General features: G+C 51.0%; 5 protein-coding genes and 2 pseudogenes across 5 annotated transcripts; 2 read left to right on the top strand and 5 right to left on the bottom strand.

Moving 5' to 3' along the window:
- Positions 1–93: 93 nt before the first annotated feature.
- SAPIO_CDS9184 (uncharacterized protein) lies at positions 94–2,024 on the bottom strand (the record flags this gene model as incomplete). The annotated part of the gene is made up of 2 exons (XM_016790640.1): positions 94–399; positions 462–2,024. The coding sequence occupies 2 exons, from the start codon at positions 2,022–2,024 to the stop codon at positions 94–96; spliced, it is 1,869 nt and encodes a 622-aa protein (XP_016639943.1).
- Positions 2,025–2,851: 827 nt separating this feature from the next.
- On the top strand, positions 2,852–7,010 carry SAPIO_CDS9183 (uncharacterized protein; the record flags this gene model as incomplete). Its single annotated transcript, XM_016790639.1, has 11 exons — positions 2,852–2,888; positions 2,957–3,309; positions 3,383–4,346; positions 4,428–5,047; positions 5,113–5,190; positions 5,300–5,388; positions 5,472–5,513; positions 5,582–6,202; positions 6,306–6,502; positions 6,565–6,721; positions 6,776–7,010. The coding sequence occupies 11 exons, from the start codon at positions 2,852–2,854 to the stop codon at positions 7,008–7,010; spliced, it is 3,393 nt and encodes a 1,130-aa protein (XP_016639942.1).
- Positions 7,011–8,346: 1,336 nt separating this feature from the next.
- Positions 8,347–9,405, bottom strand: SAPIO_CDS9182 (annotated as a pseudogene; the record flags this gene model as incomplete).
- Positions 9,406–9,607: 202 nt separating this feature from the next.
- On the bottom strand, positions 9,608–10,801 carry SAPIO_CDS9181 (annotated as a pseudogene; the record flags this gene model as incomplete).
- A 2,209-nt stretch (positions 10,802–13,010) lies between these two features.
- On the top strand, positions 13,011–15,055 carry SAPIO_CDS9180 (ATP-binding cassette sub-family G member 5; the record flags this gene model as incomplete). The annotated part of the gene is made up of 3 exons (XM_016790638.1): positions 13,011–13,450; positions 13,515–13,773; positions 13,850–15,055. The coding sequence occupies 3 exons, from the start codon at positions 13,011–13,013 to the stop codon at positions 15,053–15,055; spliced, it is 1,905 nt and encodes a 634-aa protein (XP_016639941.1).
- A 1,642-nt stretch (positions 15,056–16,697) lies between these two features.
- On the bottom strand, positions 16,698–17,859 carry SAPIO_CDS9179 (uncharacterized protein; the record flags this gene model as incomplete). Its single annotated transcript, XM_016790637.1, has 3 exons — positions 16,698–17,222; positions 17,298–17,540; positions 17,620–17,859. 3 exons carry the CDS (start codon positions 17,857–17,859, stop codon positions 16,698–16,700), a joined length of 1,008 nt encoding a protein of 335 aa, XP_016639940.1.
- A 3,146-nt stretch (positions 17,860–21,005) lies between these two features.
- On the bottom strand, positions 21,006–22,489 carry SAPIO_CDS9178 (putative Protein kinase; the record flags this gene model as incomplete). The annotated part of the gene is made up of 3 exons (XM_016790636.1): positions 21,006–21,392; positions 21,512–21,834; positions 21,931–22,489. 3 exons carry the CDS (start codon positions 22,487–22,489, stop codon positions 21,006–21,008), a joined length of 1,269 nt encoding a protein of 422 aa, XP_016639939.1.
- Between the last annotated feature and the right edge of the window lie 460 nt (positions 22,490–22,949).

The raw sequence follows: 22,949 nt of genomic DNA, 5'->3' as shown, positions 1-22,949 counted from the left end.
TTGATGTGTACTCTAAACCGAATTGACGTTATCCCGTCTCTTATCCAGGCAGGCCCGACTCATACGGCTGTGCCTGCCCTACACTCGCTCAGTTTAAGGTGGCTTTACAGCGGTTGCAGCACCTATTCCTGCGAGCTCCTTCGCCAACGCTGTCAAGTCCTTACTATTGATCGGCGCCGCAATCGCCTCGAATTTGTACCCGGCAGCCGTGACGGCAGATTGAAGAAGGTCGATACGTTTTCCTTTTGGCACGATGCCGAAGAACTTGGTCGAGGTTGGTGAAATGCTAACGTCAACTATATTGCCGTCGATCAAGATTGATGCCAAGGACCCGTCCGCGTTAGCCGACAGTCTTTCGATGTCACGCTGGAGCTGCCCGCCATCTTTGAGTTTCGCGAGCTACATCCTGTCAGCAATACGTCTTCTAGTTTCCCTGGGTAGGTGGATTCTTCCACACTCACATCTGCCTCCACTTCCTGAACCGTTCTCGTGTATGGTTTTCCCAACCTCTTTGCAATATTCCGCTCGTCTCGCCAAGTATCATTCGCAAAAGCCCTAAGTTCGAGCCTTTCACCTTGGCTCAATTCCTTCGAGCCGATGAGCAACTCCCTTGTCCCCTTCTTCCCGGCCTTGGCCTCGAAGATGCCAAGAATATGGAAAACATTCCCGTCGCGGTAACCGACCATGCCGTCCGTCAATTGAAGCGGCACTTTTTCCGAGGCGCTGCGGATGGCATGGCCGGGGACATACTCCAGAACCTTGCCCTCAGGCACAGCGACACCTAGAGCAAACCCGACCTCTCTCTGCCGTAGTTGTGGGACGATGTGTGCCTCCATTAGTTCCTCAAGAAGTTGACCTTTGACGTGGGATTCGTTCGCCCCTTTTTGGATGATACGCTCCAATGCAATTTCATCGAGAACGGCAAGCGACGGATGTTTCTGGGACAAAACCGCCCAAGCAGCCTTAACCTCGACGGAGACGCGCGAGGAAGCAGTCGTGGCCGCCTTGGTGAGTTGAGGAAGAACGCCCTTGACCTCCTTGGCCAGTGTCGCCTCGAGCCTCCCACTTTTGAGCAGGGCCTCCTCGCTTTCTTGAAGGACTTTGAGAGCGCCTTGTCGCTCGGTCGCCTGGCCGGAGAGCCTGATTGCCCTGCCCCATTCTGCCTCGGATCGCCCGTACATCCTGGCCAGCCTGGCCTCGGTGTAAACTGCCTTACCCCCCTTGAAAAGACGCCCGGCAGCAGGGAGCAACACCGTAGCGACTAGGACTCCGCGCTCGAGGTTGCTTAGCATGACTCCAGAGAGATCTCTCCCTTCCCACGCCTCATAAAGAGAAATCGCACTCCCCAATACGGGTACGAAGCTAAGTGCTAACTCGAGTAGTTCGCCGACTTCGTCGCGCTCGATTTCAATCTCCTGCGTGTACTTGAGCTTGGGGAATGCGATCACAGCCTCGACCAAGATCATCACATCAGGTCGTTCGGAGAAAAACGTTTCCACGATGCCGCCCGCCGACTGTCGCAAAAAAGCCGGCGTCATCGTTCGCCGGTTCCACCAGTCGAGCGCCTGGTCCTTGATGACCTGGATGAGAACGCGGATCTTTGGATTCGCCTCCCAAACGGTTCTCACGCCGGTCTTCCTATCGTCCACCCATTGAATGAAGTTTATCTCTCGTTGAGCCCAGCGGTTCAGGAAAGCTTCGAAAGCTTGGAGTTTGTCGAAGTAAATGCTGGTAACTGCGGAACTGGAGGTCTCGTATGATACCTTCACTAGCGCCCTGTCGTAGGCTCGGTTATACCAGTTTACCAGTTGCTTGTTGACGTGGCCGATTGGTCCTTTGCCCCCAAGAAGGAGAAGTTTAAGACTTGTGTTGAAATCGGCTTCGAGGATTGATGCGACCTCTCTCTGGATGGCAATACCCTTTGTGTCAACCGACGCATCCGTCAACATCTCGATGAGTCGATTCTTATTCCACCTCACGAAACGAGCGAGATCTTCTTTTTTCACTTCTTCTTCGAAAGCCATTTTGGATTTCTCTGAGACACGATAGTGGGTAATGGACAACGATAGAGATTTGGATATGACAGTTGCTCGCTGGAGACCTTCGGGGACTCTTCCCCTCGCAAGAGATCCCTATGAAGCAAGAAGTTGGATAACTGGCAGCAACCCGTCGTGTTATGCGTCACTGCCGAGGCTCGGCTGGTCTTATGCAAAGAATGTCACCATGTTTCGCTTTCGGAATGCAAACGGTCAATATTACCTGCATCAGGCGTATCAGGAGATGCCTGCTTGAGGCGAATGTCGCAACCCTGTCACCATTGGCCAATTAAACCATCCTCGAAACCCAGCTTAAGACTCCATCCATAAGCACATTCCCCGCGTGCTGCGGCTGATCAGTCAGGTGAAAAGCTCTCACAGCAAATGAGCTCCTCGGAGTTTCGATTTGGAAACGCAACACAAGAGCTCCGCCAACCACGAGAGTTGGGAAGGTCTTCATCTGGCCATGCTGACTCGATTGCATCATGAAGTTCGAGGCAGACCGTTCGAGCCAGGGGCATGGAGGATGTCACTAGAGGTGTCACTAGTCGCCACCAAGGACCGTCCCGCATTCTGCTGTCTGGGGAGTGGGGACGGTCTCGGCCTGGGGAAACTCATGATCCTACACCCTGTAAGCCAGGAAGCAGAGGGAATGAGACAGGACCTGATGATGATTGTACTCCGTATATCTCACCAGCCTCCTCTTAGCATAAATTCTCCTAGTTTCTCACGCTAGTTCACCCAGAAAATAACTCCCTCGCCAAGTCTAAACTATTATCTCTACCCTGATCGGTACTGCCATATCCACAGCGAATATGACAGAGTCGTTGTTCCGACTCCTCTTGATTCGGCGTATGTTAATTCTGTTCGCAGCCTATGAAGAATACCCGTCACTGATCCATTTTTCTTCTTGCACATAGCTCCTGTTGAACAGGATCCCGAGGCCCCGAGCATTGAGCTTGCACAAAAGTCGACATTCCAGACCGAGCTTGCCATAGCTCTTAGTGCAACCGATGCTCGCGCCGAAACCCTCAAAGTTGCCCAAGCATTCATTGAAGGGAGCACTTTCATCAAGAATTTCGGTGCAAATGAGCTTGTAAAGTCTCTCAAGAGGCTCGGCGTCCTGTTGGACGAGGCAAGCTTTGGAAATGATTTGCCTGCTGCATCAGTTCTTCAGTTTACCGAGCAGGTCTTTGGGGTTCCTGCGGCGGAGGTCATCGAGAAGCCCGAGTTCGTGACCCTCTTGACAGACCTGAGAGATGTCATTGTCGCTGTCAAATTTGACCAGGCACGTTTTTTGCCGGTTTTCTCCGTGCCCTAAGATATAGAGACTGACTTTCTTCTAGGGTTCTCACTCCCTTCCGTTGGAAGAATACGTCAATCTTCTCCGTGACGCGATCCTAATCCAAGACGCGGTTGCCAAATCGGAGCAGAGCAGTGCCCTTGAAAAGAAAGTGATTACGCCCGATACTGAAGTGTCTGCTCTAGCAGTGGTCCTGGCTGTTCCCGAATGGCAAACGCAGACCGTGTACAAGGTGGGAGATCAAACAACATGGAACGGTATCACCTATGTCTGTATCCAGGCCCACACTTCGGTTGTAGGCTGGGAGCCTCCGCGGACTCCAGCTCTCTGGGTCCGGGCGACAATCGAGGATCCTCCTGATCCGACCCCATCCGGACCCACCAATGTCTTCAATCTGAGGAAGCGCTCGCTCCTGCTGCCAAACGAAAAGTCACTCACCTCAATCATTGCGGCTCCACCGGATGAGGGCACGCCCGATGGTGATAATGAAAAGGAGGTGGAAAGCCTCATCAAGCGTCACGGCCAAATCAAATCCGCAATCACTGAGCTCACCAGCATTGACACGGCCCATATCAAAACGAGCGTGCAAGAGAAGGGAGACGCAGTGGATGTTCCCAGCAATCTGTCCATCTTGAAATCATTGTCAGCGCAAGTCCAGTACGCTACCGACTTGCGGGCCGTCAATATTGATCAGTTCCGTGCAGCAGCGGCGAGGTCTGGTACCAACCCCACGAACCCGTCCATACTCGCGTCGGCCACGGCTACGGATGGTGCAGAACCCGGCAGGGATCCGCTAGCACTGTTGGACACTGCCGGTACGGCTTCTGCCGTGGGGTTGGTGCAACAGATCGCCAGTATCGCTCCTGCGCTCACAGGAGTCACTTCTTTTGAGCCAAGCAACACGATTGATTCGGCTCCAACTCTGACGGACTCAGCACCTCTTTCCACTGTTACCCAGGGTGTCCTGACATCATTCGACATTAAACCGTCCACAGTAGGGTTGCCCGGTAAGCCAGCCCTGCACACGATCCTTGTTCCCTTCAACGGATATAACGTTCGCTAACCCCCGCTTCTTATTTATCCTTTAGACGTGGTTAAAACGCTACGCTCTGGCCTTTCTAAAGTGGAAGGCGACCTGGCAGCACTTGTGCCCTCGTTTGAGACCACAAAGGTCACCTTCATTGCTGGAAAGGCAGTCGTTTCCAAGGAGCCGGTGCCAAGCAGCTACAGCAAATTTGCTACTGGCATAGATTTCAGAAATATAGCCCCCAGGGCCCCTCAAGTACCAATCCGTGGACTCGACACAAGCGACACCCGCATTCCCAAGACCAGAGGCAAGATTAGCAGCGTTGGTGTGGGAGACCTCATAATCGTTAAGCAGCAGCTCATCGGCTACGAGGGTGCTGATATCGCCCACATTGAGAATGTACTCAAGGGGGAGTCCAAGAAGCGAGAGCACACATCCACCACGCGGAGTGAGACTGTCGTGACTACGGAAGAAGAAACGACTACCGAAGACTCGCGGGATTTGTCGTCTACTTCGCGCTTTGAAATGTCGCAAGAGACCTCATCTACCATCAAAGAGCAATTCGACGTTAAGGGCAGTGTTCAAGTCACTGCCAAATACGGACCCGCTGTCGAATTCACGGCCAAGGCAGAGGGTGGATATTCAAGGTCCAAGGAGTCTGCTACGAAGTCGGCGTCCAAGGTCAGAAGTCCGAAAGTTCCAGAGTTCCAAACTTGGCGTATTATCTGTTGGCTAACTCCGCCTAGTTCTCCCAAGACGTGACCGAGAAGGCATCGAAGAAAGTTACCGAGCGAGTTCTGAAGAAGCAGACTGTCACCAACTCGGTAAGAATAATAAATCCGCAAATTTCATATTTAGCTTTCCTTTTTTTTGTAATTTTTTTTATCATGTCTTTGAGGCTTATGGCAAATGTGATGCTAACACCCGCTATAGTCCGAGGTGGTTGAGATCAACAGCCATGGAATTGAAAACAGCACCGGGTCGGTCAATGTCAGTGGCGTGTATCAGTGGGTCAATAAAATGTGAGTCGACGCAAGCCTTGGAAGACGAGACGTGCCTCAAGTTGGCCAAGTTGCGTTGCCTGCTGACAGGAGTGGCTGACCAGCTACGAGGCTCAAATGTTCAACTATGGTCTCCGTGCCCTCTTGTAAGTTCCCAGGACTTTACCTGATACTCCTTCCTTCTTTTGTACCGCCCGTCTAACGCCATTTCCAGCGATTTCATGATTCCGGAACCAGGAGCCTTTACTATCGATACCATGGTCAAGGCCGCAGATTCAGCCGCCGCCTTAACGAAGCCCACCCCGTTTCCGCTCGGCCCGAGCCAAATCCTTGAATCGACCTACGAATACTGGGTGAAGAGCTACCAGGCAACGGACGTCAAACCCCCACCGCCGGACTACGTAACAGTGTCGGACACGTTTAGCGCGAGCGACTTGGGGGAGAAAAACAGCGCCAACCACACCGGAACTATCGCCCTGGATAAGGGCTACGAAGCTGTCCACGCTAGGATTGGCGAATCGGGAAGCTTCTGGACCGACGGCCATTCTGTCACCGTCATTGTCGGCAACGCAACGTCGAGAACTGACACCGCTGGTGTGAGGACGGTTACGCTAGCACGCCAGAGAGGTTCCATTCCGTGGGCTGTCCACACTTTCCGGATGTCTTCCACGACGGTTACAGTCGAGATTACTGCTTCTATCACAGAGGACGCTTTCAAGGAATGGCAGGCGGATACGCACGCGAAGCTTACGCAGGCTTATCGGGCCCGACTTCAAGAGTATGAAGAGAAGCTTGCTACCCTTGAACTTCAAGCAGGCATTACGATTCAGGGAAGGTAAGTTAAAATGCGACCTCTAGGACTACCGAAACAACTTGAACCTCAGACTAGTTTTCATTCGCGATTCCGTTCAATACTAACACTTGTCGAATTCGTCCAGGAATCCCGCCAGCAACGCAATCACAGTGAAGCAGGAGTTGAAGAAGAATTGCATCTCCATAATCACCGGGCAGCACTACGATGCCTTCGATTCTATTTCTACTTCGCAGTACGGACCGTTCATCAATCTTGATGAGGCCGAAGCTGAAGGAGAATACGTGAGATTCTTCGAGCAGGCCTTTGAGTGGGAGAATTTGAGTAAGCCGTTTTCCCATCCCATTCGTCCTGCCTTTCAAGAAACTGAACAAGCTATGCTTCAGTGTACGTGTTGTATCCCTATTTCTGGGGCCGAAAGGGAAAGTGGGCGGAGAAGCTGGCGATCGAGGACAGCGATCCCGAGTTTGAAGAATTCCTCAAAGCTGGATTCTGCAGGGTTCAAGTTCCTGCTCGACCGGGCTTTGAGGCCGCTATCGATCAGTATGTCCTGCCCAATTTTACTCCTACCTGTAACATACTAACCACTCCCTTCAGCTTCATGCAATTCGGTGAATTGTGGAACGGCGGCCCGTTACCTGCAATCTCAAGCCCGCTCTTCCTCCCGATTGCGGATGAAATCGCCGAACGTGCCCAGAAGCCGGGCGATGAGATTCCACAGGGAGATCCTTGGAAGGTCAGGGTTCCCACTTCGTTAGTCAAGTTGCGCCAGGATGACAAGTTGCCTAAGTGGAAGAAGGTGGACGGGGAATGGGTGCCGGATGAGGCTTGATAGAGAGAACGGAACGGACTAAACAAACCGGTCTGCTGGCGGAGATGAAAGTTATGTTCTGCTATATGTGAGGTTTCCTAAGCCCCGAGTACCTGATGTATTTCGTCGTAACTATGCTACAACGCGGACGTTTTTACGCTCGAGTGCTCCTGAACGGCAGCTACGTGTCTAACGAGATTGGGTGACCTCCGATGCAAGATGTCCCTTGGATCTCTGGAAACCACTAAATCCGACAGGTATATACATACAATTCGATGTTGTATTTGGGAAATAGGCGTTTAACTTTCCAGCAGCAGTCACTGATGATATCACATCACATCAGGAGTTAAAATCAATATCGCACTGTCTTCGATCGCGGAGAATAAGATCATGCAGTTGGAGATCCGGAGTCCCGAACAGTTTCACTGGGGAGCATGGGCGGCACTGCGATTCCGCAAAAGCAAATACCCCGGCCGACATCTGACAATGGGTCGAACTGAGCGGATGTCCGTTGAACTCGGCGAGTGGAATTAACCTTTACGTTCGCATGAAAGGTGATGTAACTATCAAGGAAGCCAAGGTATAAAAGCCTTCGCGTTCCGCTCTTCAGTCCACGTTCTGATTTTTTTGATTTCTGATCAACATACTCAGTCCACCTTAACCCTACGAACGAATCTCCATCTCATTTCCAAGGCCCACGACTCCACGCGCTATCGGACTCCTGGATAAAATGGCCAGCCGCGAACAGAATCCCCCCACCGGCGAGAAGCAGGCTCCCGTCGAAAAATCGTCCTCGGAGGGCACCCCTCACCACCAAGCTCACTCTCCTCCCTGCTCCCATTGTCACCAGCAACCGGCGGTCTCTCCCTGTTCCGCCCATTGCCATCATCCCCGTCCCCAAGCTTGTTCGCCATGCCACTATTCCCACATGACTGGGCCGGCCTGTGGAGCTGCACAGTGCCCTTGCCCTCAGGGAAATGCACATGGGATGTGGACAGCGCCGGCACCTAACTGCGGATGCGGACCGAGCTACCATGGACACGGACATGGACACACATGCGGATGTTGCGGTCGGCCTTGTTGAGCTTCGAGATGGAATTAATAGGATGTCGACATCGGGCTTAGGGTGATCAATTGGTCAATACTGAGAGGCTTCAGGCAATCTGATGATATCTTAAGATCGGGAGAGTGTCTACATCGAAAATAGTACATGTAATTAGAGAGATCACATTCAAGAGATACTAAAATGAACGTTCATTCGCAACTGAGACGGTGAATCCTCCTGTTCGGAATAGGTCATACTCAGTATGTCGAGATATATGAGTAGGTATTAAACCCTGGATGTAATCTCCTATCCCTAACTATACCGGCTATTCGGCAGCACTTTCTCCCTCTTCTCTGACTGACCGTAGGCAGGCCGAAGCACGACTTTGCCACCTTGGACTTCAAGAAGATACCTGTCTTTCAAAGATACTACACCGCCCACCCCGTCCCGAGAGCTCTCCGGTACACGGTCGGGAGGGACAGGACTCTTCAATGCCAAGGCCAGCAGTTCCGAACTTGATGACCACGAGGATGTTGTAATGCCCGTCCACATTGACCACACGATATACAGAAACGCGATGGCAAGGTAGATCCACATAACTACTAGAGACCCGAAAATCGATGTGCCGTCATCTGGGGGCCTGCCGTATCCATACCCGGTAACTTTTACCGTGAGATGGTATTCGCTCGCTCCCCGTCTCTCATCCTCGGTCGTAGTATACGCAGGCGTGACCTCTCCTTTGTCTCCATATCCTTGCTTCGGACCCGGTATGAAGCCTCTCCACCAATTCCTTTCTCCCACCCCTTTCATTCGACCCACTTGCGCGGCGTGAGGAGCGACTCGGATAAGGCCGTTAAGAAGCATAACCGAAATCACCGACTCCATGTGGTGGGTTTGATTGCTTCCGCCATATGGATCCTCTGGCCTCCATAGCGAACTCGCTAAAGCCATTTCCTCAAAGACTGTACGGTCTTCGAACTGGCTGACTCGAGGGCTAACGTAGGCGGCAAATTCCGGGCGAATAGACGTTACATTCCATCGAGGACTAGGCTCGTCAACCCAAACACCGTCAATGACATCCTGAACCTCCTTGTCATCGAGCTTGACTGCATAGCCCCCAATAGTATCGAAATAAGTGATTGGTAGATATGTTGCTGCAACAGAACACCCATACAGGGCTACAGTGGTTTTATCAGATGGCCTGGGGATGGCGATGGCAGCAAGCACAGAAATGCGCTTACGCTTAGGAGTGGCTTCCAGCCATAAAAGCTGGGGTCGAGCAATACCTGACAGTTTGTCGAACCAGGAGGCAAGCTCACTAGAGTTGACCGCAAATCTTGATCTCGCCGACTCCCTCATCTCCGGGAACATGTTGACGGTTGCTGGGTCCGGCAGGGCTTCCATGTCTACCCGATCGAGCCAGCATTTGGTGTGCGTGACCGGAGCAGGGGCAACCAATTCAAGGCGATCGGTAGATCGAAATCGATACTGTTTCCTCTCGATATTCTTCTTGACATCTCACGCACGCAGGGCAGCATCATTCCACCACATCCCATTCACGCTCATCGCCCGGCTAATAGCGACGTGGGGAGCGGCAGCCACGGATTTCCCAGGATACCCCGAACTTGTTGCGAACCCTGTTGGTGATTGTTATCCCCGCCTCTCCTCCGCCTACCCTAAACCAGAAGAAGTTGCCCACATCCGGAAGCCCCTCTCGTGGGGTATCTCTGTGGGACAGAGGCACTGCAAATATGTCTCGGAGTCCTGTCCAAAACGCCGAGGGACATTGGTCATGACCTGCGACCTTGCAAGCCTCTCCCAGTGTATTCGAGCTGTTCACAACGCGAGGGAAAAGCTCGGCTCTGGATGCATTGATCCAAAGAGACGTCCCGCCAACTGGCCAGGATGCCATCGTAGGGGCAATCAAGGTCGCAACGGCCGGAGCAACTGCGAGGGCCATACCGACGCCAACCACAATGGAACCGATGAGAAGACAACGAGCCTTCTTGGAAGCAAAATCACCTCTGAAGAGCGCCATGAACTCTTTGGACCAAAGGAAAGCGGCATTCCCAATGTTTGACGCCGCAGAAACAGCCGCAAATGGCACACCGTCTTTCAAGGCTAGCTCTCGGCGGATCAGGGTGAAAATCATGGACGTGAGCGAAGCCACAACGAAGAGCTCGTATACTTTTGCGACGATCTGAAGCCCGATTATTTTGGAAAAATTTCGGTCACTGTCGACGGGGAAAGTGAATCCAGCGGAAGTTCCTCGGATGGTTAGGAAGGTTATGCCGATACTCGTGGCGATCGGGATGAAGTGGAAACCGATGGCTAAGAACGCGGCCCGGCGGCTTTTGAAGATGGCGACGCGGCTCTGGCCTCTTGCGATGTCAAGAAGGCTTCTGAAGCTTAGCTGTTTAATGGTGTTTTCCCAGATGTCGCGCCATTTCGCCCTGGCGTGAGGCTGGTCATTCCAATGTCGGTGAAGATCGACTGGATCACTGACGTTTCCGGTCCTCAGACTACCACAACCGGTTGATCCAACATCTGAATTCCGGGATGGTTCTTTCGACGTGGTGGCAGTTTCCGCGGCGGATGGGGCTACCTCTTGGACGAGCTGCTCCTGCCCTGCCCTATCTTGCTCCTCAGGCTCAAGTCGCGTTCCAGATTCAGGGCCTGTAGCCACCGCCAATGTACCTTCGTCTCGAGGCGGTCCTAAGAGGCCGCCATCACCAAGTACTTCACGGATGTTAGTGCGCTCATCCATTGAAATTGTGGTCGTTGGTGTTCCCTCAAATCGGGAGAAGGGAATCCGCAAAGAGGAGTAGAAACCATTGAGTGCTAAGAAGGACTACCATTAAATAAAACAAGACAAACTTCTCAAGACAGGAAACCCACAAGCCGGATAGCGGGCTGGAATTACAGAAGTACAGCTCCAATTATCCTCCTCTTACGAAAGCCAGGAGTGAACCACCTTGGGCTTGATAATGCGGCAGAGTTTTCAGCTCGTTACGCCACGGCGGTAAACAATCATACTTCACTGGAGCCAATACGCCACACGAAACACCCTCTTAATTGGCAAAAGAGCTGCATTGACAGGCTGCAGTGGACCTGGGCGGGGAGGTGCACAGTCCCGGGGAGCGTATTTGGCTCTCTTGAGGCGGGTTTCAGGCCCATGGCTTTTTTTAAAGATTGATTGGAGTCAAGATTGTGGACATATTCGGGTTGAGTGAAGAGAGCTGAAAATGTCACCCGCTCAGGTTGCTGGCACGCTTCGTATTTCCTTAGGACGTTATGCATGATAATGCTCAATTTACTTGGCGTATATGGTTATCTACACATCGATGAAGGCAATCCGATATTTCCAGCGAGCTGTAGATCGACTCGGCTACCCTCTTGTAAAGAGGCGTCTCCTATGCAGCACTCGACGCCGGTAATCCCTGGCCCTGTTCGAAAGGGGTATAAGTCTATATTGAAGTATTTCGTCAAATAAGAGTAGTACATTATGAAGAGGTACCGATTGCCCGCCGGGCCTAAAGTGAGGGAAGTGTTGGTGTGGCAGATACCCGGCAAGCACGCCTATATATCCAGCATGGCCCTTCGGGGCTTCCCAGAATTTTCCTAGGCTCACTGACTACCCCGCGGTAAATCGATACAAATAGAAAACCCGCTGTCTCGATAACTTGGGATGGATTTGATAGGGCATTGATGTGGAGCCTCTGCTTCGGCGACTGTCCAAGGAGCCAAAACTTACAACGGTCGGTCCCCGAATCTCCCCTTAGCGCCGGGATCTGCGGTCGAGGCTAGACCACCCACCGTTCGCCATTGACATCATTATGTACGTCATGGTACCTCAGTAACTCGCACCCGGATCCTGGTGTGAGATTACCGAATAGGGCTAGTGTCGGGGAAAAAAGGAACCCGTTCATCTCAGGTCCTTGCACAACAGCCCTATTCGGCACCTGGGCCCTCGATGTAAACGTAGGATTCCATGGAACTCTGGCATGCATTCTCCGCCACCGACCTCCTTCACCACTGGTTTCGTTCGCTGGTGGTATTAACCTTAAAACAAGAAAGTCTCTTCGTGAATAATATGGCTCCAACTATTAAACTTCTACAGGAACACAGGAACTTAGGTTGTTCTAATATTTTCAGATCCCCTCGCCGTCTTTCCCTAATCTTACACCCTCACTACTTGTAACGAGGTACTCAATTTCTCCTCGGTTGAAGATCCCTAGAAATGGCCAGGTGTAAGGGCTCCCTGTGTGTTGTGTCTCCAGCCCAGGCCCTGACCGAGCCCAAGTGCCTGACTGATTACAAATTAATCGATTTAGCTAGCGTCACCGAACTTGGCAATGATTCGTTCCCATCCTCTCGGGGATGGCACCAAGGAGGCGAGGACTCACAGGGAAAGGGGGGTAGACGGAGTGTACATTGTTAATGGAGAGCTAGGGACGGCTACCTGAATAACGGCTGTCGGTGCCAGCTGAGAAGCAACACCACCAGGGTGACGAGCCAAGTCTGAGAGGTTTTCCGGCACTCCCCGGCCGTCCCGGCGCCTATTCGGCGACTGGCGTCTAGTCTTCCAGTAATCAGATAGCAATCTTAAGGCGGTCTTCTGTGGATCCATACCCCGACCGTTCGTCGCCAATGCCCTGTCAATACAAAGCCATCCTCCAGCTTAGCAATCGTCACGATTCTTTCGGCGAAGTTTTTCGGCGACTGGTGATCGCCACCCCACAATCTCCTTCCGGGGAATTTCCCAAGCCTTTAACTTAACTGTTCGAGATAAAATATAAATATGGGCTCGGATCGGATTGTAGTTGAGAGAAGGAAAGAGAGAAACGACGTGATAACTATTACGCATCTTATCGACTTATCATAGATGGGAATTTTCCCGAATCCGATACTCGATCCGGTACTCACACTTCACTTACACCTCCGCCAACCGCCTCGAACACCCTTATCGACAAAAGATGAGCAGTCAATCCGAACACAATGCATCAAAGGAGCATGCCTCCGATGATCTCGAGATGAATATAATCCCGAGCCGACACCTCGCCAACGATATCGTCGATAGCTTCGCCTGGAGCAACCTCGAAGTCGTCGTCAAAGACCGAGCCACCAAGAAGCCGCTTTCCATCCTGTCGAGCGCCGCTGGCATCGTCAAAGCAGGAGACATGCTTGCGATTATGGGCCCGAGCGGATCCGGTAAAACCACCTTGCTGAACGCCCTCGCCCATCGCGTTGCTGCTGCCGGAGCGACCACGACCGGAGACATACTTGGTAACGGGCAGAAGATGGGGCTCCAGATGACACGCGACCTCTCTACATACGTTGAGCAGGAGGATGCATTGATTGGTAGTCTCACGGTACGGGAGACGATGATCTTCGCGGCCAGGCTGGCTCTCCCCAGGTACGTCCCTCAACGTCCTACGCCTTTGGTCAGCGTTGATTCACTAACGAGTGGATGATGATAGCAACGTCAGCAAGAAAGAAACCTTCCGCCGCGTGGATGATCTCATCGCCAGCTTTGGCTTACAGTCTCAGGCTCATACAATCGTCGGCACCCCGATCAAAAAAGGCTTGAGTGGAGGTCAGAAGAAGAGACTCGGTGTTGCCAGCCGGCTTGTCACCAACCCAAAAATCCTGTTCCTCGACGAGCCGACTAGCGGTCTTGACTCGGCTCTCAGCCTCGAAGTTATCACTTACATCAAGGAGATTGGCAAGAAAAATAATGTGAGTACTACCCTGCATGCCAAGTAAGGAACACAAGACGAAGCAAACTGGAAGCTAACAAGCATGGTAATAATAGCTGGTCATAGTAGCTTCCATCCATCAACCTTCTTCATCGACATTCCAGCAATTCGACCAGCTCTGCCTACTATCAGGAGGGAAGACTTGCTACTTTGGCCCAGTGTGCGAAGCGCCGGGCTATTTCGCCCGAGCTGGTTACCCTATGCCATCCCAGACCAACGCTGCCGAGTTCTACCTAGACCTAATCAACACCGACTTGGATAAGAATGGCGAAGTTGTCCGCCGTACCGAAGACATCACCCGGCACTGGTTGGAGTCAAGCGAGCGCGACAACCTCGATGCAGCCATTGAAGATGCGAGAAATTCTACTTCGGTTGATCTATCTCAGCAGAAGATGGTAAAGCCCAGCCCATTGAAAATTCCCCTCATTCTCCTCCACCGCTCTTGGATCAAGTCGTACCGCGACGTCGTCGTCTACGGTATCCGCGTCGCCATGTACCTCGGCCTAGCCATCCTCATGGGAACTGTCTTCCTGAGGCTCAAAACGGATCAGAATTATATCCAGCCTTTCATTAATGCCATTTTCTTTGGCGGAGCCTTCATGTCGTTCATGGCAGTCGCCTACGTTCCCGCCTTCCTGGAAGACCTGCACACGTTTTACCAAGAACGCGCAAATGGCCTTGTCGGCCCGCTTTCCTTTTTAGTATCTAATTTCATCATCGGCCTTCCATTCCTCTTCCTCATTACCGTCGTCTTCTCACTCTTGGTTTATTTCCTTTCGAACTTTCGCCCAGATGGAAGTGCCTTCTTTAAGTTCGTTTTGTGGCTATTCCTCGATCTCATTGCAGCCGAGTCGTTGGTCGTTCTCGTCTCTAGCATTTTCCCAGTTTTTGTCGTGGCACTGGCCATCACGGCTTTCGCGAATGGACTTTGGATGTGCGTGGACGGGTTCCTCGTGCCGATGAGCATTCTCAATGCGTTCTGGAAGTACGTCTTCCACTACATCGACTATCAGGCCTACGTGTTCCAGGGCATGATGGTCAACGAGTTTGAATCCCGAGAATATACTTGCACGAAGTCACCCGACGGATACCAGTGCATGTACTACAGCGACCTGAACTCGGTGGGGAAGATCCGCGGCGAGGCTGTTTTGGAGAACTTTAGTATTAAGACGGGACAGGAGGGGACTTGGGTTGGAATCATCATTGGCATTATTGCTGGGTACAGACTTTTGGCCTACTTGGCCCTGCTTTTGCGAAAGTAGAAGCTTGGCTGCATGGGGGATCAGGTGGATGTCATGAAACTGCCGTCCACGAGGATGGATCACAGAAATTTTACACGGGGATGGTGTATACGAGGATGCGCCGAGTTGGGAACCCTCGGGGACAGAATGGGGTACTTCCGATGGGAAGTGATTTCAGCGAAGTGGGCAATATTAGTCTTTCTCTAGAGGTAATATTTGGGTATAAATCTTTTTAATTTGATATCGTATACACAATGTGGACTTCCGAGTCTCTGCGCTCTAACTCTGCCAGCTACTCATGACTGGCACGAGCAGTTCGGATTAGCGGTGTCGTGTCAGTAACATGTTTTCTCGCTTCTCTTCGCGAGCTCATGTGATGGGAGCTGCAGGTACAGGTCCAGTCCTACACCCCCCCAAGACTGCCGTTACATTTTCGGTGCCATGTAACCCTATCTGCCGTTTGGTGCAATTTTCCGAGTCTGATCCCGATGTTACCTTGCCAGGACCAGGAGATGGGCCGGTGCCGCCAGATCATGTGGCTGGAACACTGGATTTCGGAGCGTGCTTCGCTGGGTGTTTTCCGAAATCTGATCGATACCAAGTACGTAGATTCCTCAGTTCCCTAGACCGCGCCCGCCCGACGACCTGCAACGGAATCCTTGTGACCTAGGTCGCGGAACAAGTTGCTCATCTTGGGCAAGGTAAAAAAAATATAGCATCTATTCTCCCCGCATTTTGTCCGGTCTTCTCGAAGTTCGGTATAAACTCGTGCCTAAATCCACCTCGATATTAAGGTTTCTAATGGAGCCATCATCAAGCTTACTTTTAGTTAACCTTCACCTGTATAGCGCAATTTCTCGGTGAGGAGGTGAGGCAATTGTGATTTCCATTCCTTTCTAGATTTATTTGTCTTTCATTGATCAAATATTCCGCTTTCTTGGCGTACAGCAGCAGCAATCACGAGTTCGTGCATCGCCGTCTTGGCAATTATTTCACTTACTATTGAAAAATAATAAAGATGCCAAACCGGGATGAAGATATCGACAGATAGCCCAAGTATGGCGTACATGATTTTCAAAGGATTTAAATAGTTGTGGAAATCCCTCGCCTCGCAGACTCCTCGACGGACCCAGCCGGTGGACGCTCGGGACCGTAACCTGCCAAGAGACAAAAGTGCGTAAGCTCAATTCCTGCAAGGTACCGGGAAGTGATTTAATAGGGCTCAGAAGTACTCGAAGGCTTGAGTCAATTTACAGACTTCATCTATGCCGGCTATTTTAGCCGGAGTTGCTGTGCTAGGATGCAGAAGTGCTTAAACGAGCTCGGCTACTCTATCTGCCACGGGGCTAAAATGCTCGCAGTTGAAGAGGTTGCCGACCCACGTGGAACCTGGGGAATGGGCGATGGAACGAATGGAAGAAGAAAGGAAGAAGGAAAAAGAATGAATTCTGACCTGTCGTCCTGCGGATCGACAAGGTTGTTCCGCTGCGGGGAATTGAGAGGACCATCAGATGACCCTAGACTGGATCGGTCCATCAGCGTATGCGCTGAGGAAAGCGTCTCAGTCTCTCATGGCGGACAGGCCAAGGTAAGACATCGTTTTTTTCTAGGCATGTAGTATAATTTCAAACTGCGCTGACTTTCAATTTTGTGCACTGCAAATTCATCCAATCGGTAAAGTAGCCGTCCAAAACTTGCCCTCCTCCTCATTCTCGCGACAATACTGCACCCATCCATCAATCCGATCCGACTCGTGCTTGATAACCTGGCTGAAATCCACGTTGCCAACCTCGACCTTGTCCCTGTTGCAGTAGTATTCCCAATCACGTCTCGTCAGGTTTGTGCCTCCATTCTCGGTGGACTCTGGGTACTCAATCTCAAAAACGGGGATCTTCTTTCCATCAGTGCGGTTCTCGCCGGTAACGAAGGCCTGGAAGTCCTGGCAGTAGGCCTCGTGGACGCCGGGTAGCCGCCCATTTAGCCCTTGGCAGTCCTCCAAAACAGCGAAATCGACGATATTCACGAGGTGAGAGGCGAGGTGGTTGGCATTCTTCTGGCCGAACATGAGGGGGACGCCGCGAAGGGTGTCGATGCTGTGCGCATAATCGGCAAGTTCGGTCACGTAGGTGATGAGGTCATGTCTAGTTAGATTCCATCCAGTCTTGTCGACCCCTGGTTCGTCCCAATCCTAGATAGAACGTCAGTAATTTCGTTTAACATTTCGCTGTCCTGCATCGTTGGGAACAGCGAGGAACCAACGTACGTAGCCATCGATATTGTCTGCGTCAACCCCGTCACATCCAGCCTCGGCTGCCTTAACCAACCGCTTCTTCATAAATTCAAGAACGTCAGGACGACGAACATCGATCCACCATTCTGGATAATCTTCGTACGATTTGCCGATAGCGGCTTGGGGGAAATCGGTGTAATCCCTCTCGTACTGCTCAATGGCGCCGACATTGATATAGCACAACACTACATTGTCAACATCGGGTGCGGGCGATTTCTGGAGATCGAGTCAGTAGGTGGTGAGCGTAACGCATAATACTCGCGCCTTTCCCTAATGCGCCCGGATTAAAACATACCAGCGCAGGGATTATTTCGGGGTGATCCAAAGCATGGAAATAGTCGATATCCCAGACTTGGGCCTCAGTAGGGATCACAGTCGTTCTGATATCGATGGGCGCGTGAATCACGATCTGCCACTTGACACCGGGTTTCCAGTTCGAGGGTAGTGCTGTGGCACGTTTCTCATACGGCCAAACAGATGGCCAGGCCAGGGCCGTTGCCAAAGATGATGAAAGGAAAAGAGTCGAAAGCCTCATGATTAGACCTGATGTACCTCGTGATGATGTCTTATGGTTTCCTTTCTATCCGGAGTCGGTAGTGATGTTATTCGAGTTAGGGATATCGGCTCTCCAAGTTCTATGGTGTCTTATGGTCGTGGTCACCACGCCGCGGTCATTGTGGGCAGGGACTTGGTTGTTGTTATGTTTTCTGAACGGACTAGAATTGAAAGCCAATGGGTCGCGGGAGGAGCCGAGGATACCCCTCCTTCACTCCTGTTGCGATGATTCGCGAGAAGGGAGATGAAATTGCGTGTCTGAGCCGAATATTAGATGTCTCCGAGTCATGCGAATGATCGTTTTGTTTTCTGGTGCCCTGCCGCACACGACCGACAACCTCCTTCGGCCGCGATCCCGAACCTGAGGTAAGTCTACAGTTGCTTCCCCACAGACCCTTGAAGAATAATCGACAAAGGTAATCACATCAGACGACGCAGATCAGACGTAGGAAAAGGAACCGGGAAGGCAGAAAAGCCACGTAAAAACCAGGAACACGTCCCAACTCTGGGCCGTCTACGGGGGCGGGACACTGACCCATCTATTAATGACGAGATGTACAAGGACCAGTCACTAGAATCAGACTTTTTCGAGACCATAAGACGGGCATTCGAGCCCCAGCGCCCAGGCCATTGGGACGCGCGGCAGTATTGACATTACTGCGGCCCGCAATATAAACTGCTGAGAAGTCCGGCACTTCATCCTGGATGCTACGCCCGATTAGGACTGTATCTCTCCAATATTCTTCCATCCTTCGTGGAGGATGCCTTTTCCGGCACGGCACCCTCTACCGAGACCCAATTGCAGACGAGCCGGGGTGGGCGTGTGTAAGTTTGATATTATCCGGGCTTGATTGCTCCACTGCCTTATTTCTTCAATGTTCCGAAAGGAAAATTTTTTTCTCTCTTCTCTTTCTCAAGGAGAATGGAAGACAATAGCTATGGCTTCCGTCATTTTTTTTCTTTTTTTTTTCTTTTTTCTTTTTTTTTCTTTTTTTCTTTTTTTTTCTTTTCTTTTTTTTTTTTTTTTTTTTTTTTTTTTTAACCGAGTGGCCTGCATTTCCTCCGCCTGTCAAAACGCGGCAGCCGGAAAGGAGGGTGTGGGAGGCAATATAATATGTAATATATTCCGAGCACACACACCATTACCTCCAAAATGATCTAAGCTAACAGCAGAAATGGTCTGAATAGCCCTATCAGAGGAAAGGATGTAGAATTCGTTGTTCGAATCTTTGTTCTAGTTCTCATGGATTCGGGAGGGGCGGCAGCATCGGCACTCGGCTTCTTATGCCTCTCTATGGCTCCCACTAATACTGCATGCCCTTCATTGAAGCTCAGAGGAATCAAGAAAGAGGGGGCATGAAATATCGTGCGACGGTGGCAGAGTGGAATGAGCTTGCTCTGGTTATCTCGGCATCACGGCACATACCCAGAGAGTCCTTATCTCTAGAATTCAGTGATTCTCCTCGTAGAATCGAAAGGCTATGTGGGAGCCCGATCCCGCGGCGAATCTAAACACAGCCGTTTTTCCGTGAAAACGTGGTCGTTATAATCCCGGGCAACAGAGATGCAATCGTTGCTTCGACGCCGATTTCTCCGTGACGTGTCCGTGCCAATGCCGATATTGATCTCCTGAATTAGAGAGGAAAACTAATCTCTGTTGACTTTCGATATTTTGACGATGGCATCGTGAGCGGTAATCATGCGAGAGCCAACCGGGGCACATCTTCTTCAGAAGAATGGAGGCGACTCAACACATAGATAAGTAGCGCAAGGTGAGAATCTGGAGATACCATTCGTAGCATCAGTCACGGTGACCAATTGTCTGTGCTTGGCTTTTTCGAACAGCTATCGCATAGTGGCAAGCAACGAGTCTCCTTGCCTTGAGGAACCGGATGAGAATAATGATATGCACTAGTTGAATAAATATTCGACGCGAATATCTTGTTCCGCAATATCCTTATTGATCTAGAATATGGCGGAACCAAAACCAGGGGAAATCGACCGCATTGGAGGTTGACCATGGTGTCCAAATACTGATCATAGTCGGGAAGATCATTTTGTAAATTTTGTCGGAAAACAAGACAACATTGCTATGGGGCAATTTGATGAGTGAACGTAGAGGGGAAAATCGAAAGAGTATCCGACCTTTTGCTAGGCTTGGGTGAGTGCCTGCCCCCCCCCCAAGTTTACGCTTCTGTACTCAGAGACCAGCAAATTCCCATTCTTTACGGGTCGAATTCTTCGCAACACCCCCTAAATTGCCTTGTGTGTGTGTGTGTGTGTGTGTGTGTGATGAGCGGCAGAGAGGTGTAGGTTTCATCATTTCGAGTGAAGCTTTATGAGTTATGACCGACGTGGCATGGAATCCATGGTTTCCCTCCCAAAGTTTCATAGTATCCTTCAGCGGCGTATTCTTATCTGGTATAGAATAGATACTTGTAGAACCCCTCGACGAGAAACTGCGGCTATGTACCGGAGCGTGTTTACGCAAATTTGGCTTCAAACAGAGTGCTCAGCTACTCAGCCATACTGTCTACTAGATGAGGCGCATCGAGTTATTACCAGAACTCACCTCGAATCACGGCGCTCGATACTCCGCTGCCCGGAGCGGATTAGGTCCCTTTAATGAACCTCGACAACCATGTTAAACCTTTTGAATGGAGAGTCGATCGCGTCGAGAATGACAGTCACCAAACTCTAGCCAAAGCGTTGAACCACTCTGATCTAAATGCGCCTACATAGAGTTTGCAAACGCACAGGTTAAATGCCCCCTCTCTCGACTTTCTCCTTATTTCTCTTCTTTTCCCCCCTCTTACTTCCCCATGGGATATTCCTTTCTATCCTCCTCCTCATCGTCTTGGTTCACTAATTGGGAAGGCTTGGTTCAACGGAAAGAAACTACTTGGCATACTCCAACGTCCGGGACTGGGTTTGCTGAGAAGTACATAAAATACAATGCGTGTGAAAATATCTCAAACAATGCCAAATTTATATGAAGTCTAACGTTGACTGTATTCTGCATTACATAAAACTCCGACCTGGTATTTACTAAAAGGTAAAATCTAACTATCTCAAACACACGCCCTGACCATGCAAAGGGAAGGTAACACATCGCCCCCAAAAGTGTTAGCCATCGGATTTCTCCAGCTGGAACCACTCATGTTCCAATGCCTCACTCGGTGAAATACGCTCTGAGGGAGAATACCGAAGCAATTTTGAAAGCAGGTCCGCGAAGATGGCAATCTCCTTTTGGGGTATGCTTCTTTCGACGCCCTCGATGCTGTTTTTGTACTCGTAGAAGAGTCCTTCAGCAATCGCAGCTTGGAGAGATCTTGGATATGACTGATCGATAACGACCCTGGGTATGTCCGCGATATCTCCATCACCATATCCTGTCCTTCCATTCTCCTTTGTGTTGTCGGCAGCCACAACGAGTCCATTCGAGTCCGTGTCATCTTGGAAATAGCGCTTTCGCGCTGTCCAAGTCTCGGACCACCACGGCTCCGGCAGCTTCTTGCCACCAGGAAGAGGTACTCATCTTGGTCATCGTCAAAGCTGTCAAACAACTTTCTTCCGGTCCGGGTTTCGAACAGTGTGCAGCCCAGGGCCCACACATCACATGATGGGCCTACTTTCCTTTCCAAGCAGTATTCGGGACTAAGGTAGACTTGGGGGATGCCTAGGTCAAGGGTCGGAGTCGAAATCTCGAAACATTCGCCGAAGTCAGTGATGCAGGCTTTATTCTGGATGAGGTTTGATCCTGCCGCGCTTGATGCCACGTCATCCCAGTCGATTGGGTAGACGACATACTGGGGAGCTGTGGGCATATCATGTGCCTCACCAGAATGCTTGAGAACTTGAGCAGTTTGGGGGGGACCGAAGATGGCAAACAGCTCTTCCTCGTTAAGACCGTCGAGCCCAGAGAGACGGAGGAGGATATTGGCAGGACGGAAATCTTTGTTGAAGATGTGCGTGGTTAGAAATATACTGGAAGAAAGACAAAGCCAGGGTCGGTCAGAGGGGTGAGGTGGATCTAACGACAGGTACGTACCACCATGGCATATGCCATATTTATGAAGCACAGCCATCGCAAGAGTTGTCTGAAAACAAAGCTCCCTCAATGGAATACCCGGGTCTTCCAATTTTATAACGTTAAAAACCCTAGATACTCGGGGCCCCAGAACGGGATAGACGAAGACGTAATGAATGCCGTTAGGCCCGTCGATGTCGAAGCGATCGAGAGGGAGGCAGAAGTGCTCAGCCGCTGACTCTTGGCCAAGCCCCAGTTCGATGAGCTTGTATATACGCAGCTCGGGGCAATTCGGCGTTGAACCCTCAGCCATGATGATCTTTAAAGCCACATATCGAGGGTCGGTCGAGGAGGTATCGCGACAGAGCCATACATTCGCATACCCACCACTGCCCAGCTTGTGAAGGACTTTGTAGCGTTGGTGGAGCAAGTCTCCCAAATGGACAGGGTGATGGCCCCCTGCCTCGTAGTCGTAGGCTTTCTCGAGCCCAAATGGTCTCCCGTGGATCCTGAGGTCGTTCGTGGGAGGATTAAATCCATGATCATCTTGGGTGACAAAACTCATATCGTTATTCGGCATTTTTCTTCTTTTTGGGGGTCGTGAAGCAAGAAGAAGTAAACTATTAAGGCCTGTCAAGGGTTTCAATGATGCAAACAGAATTTGGGTGAAATATAGAAGAGATGGAGCGGGTAGAAGAGATAGAGAGGCAAATGCGGTTTTCGAACAGCGGAACAAGGGAAGACGGAGCACGAGGGGTAATTAGGACGCGGAGAAAATGGGAAATGCAACACAACATAAAGCCTCCCTCTCCACCACTCGCCATCAGGCCCCATTCTAGCGGGTTCCCCTTAACACACAATACCAGCGATCACAGAGTACTGAGAATGAGACAAGTGTCATCGGCAATAAAAAATAAGGGCGGATATTGAAAATAATGTGTAAGGTAATAGCTAGTGGAAGACTATGTGCCATGTACAACACAAAAGATAATTAACCAACGAAAAAAGAAGACACACGAGGCGAGAAGTGAAGTAGCGCG

This window comes from Scedosporium apiospermum (genome assembly GCF_000732125.1).
Source record: "Scedosporium apiospermum strain IHEM 14462 chromosome Unknown SEQ_SAPIO_0132, whole genome shotgun sequence".
Lineage (NCBI taxonomy): Eukaryota > Fungi > Ascomycota > Sordariomycetes > Microascales > Microascaceae > Scedosporium > Scedosporium apiospermum.
The sequence above is the reverse complement of the archived record's forward strand: the minus strand, read 5'-3'. Positions and strand labels throughout refer to the sequence as shown.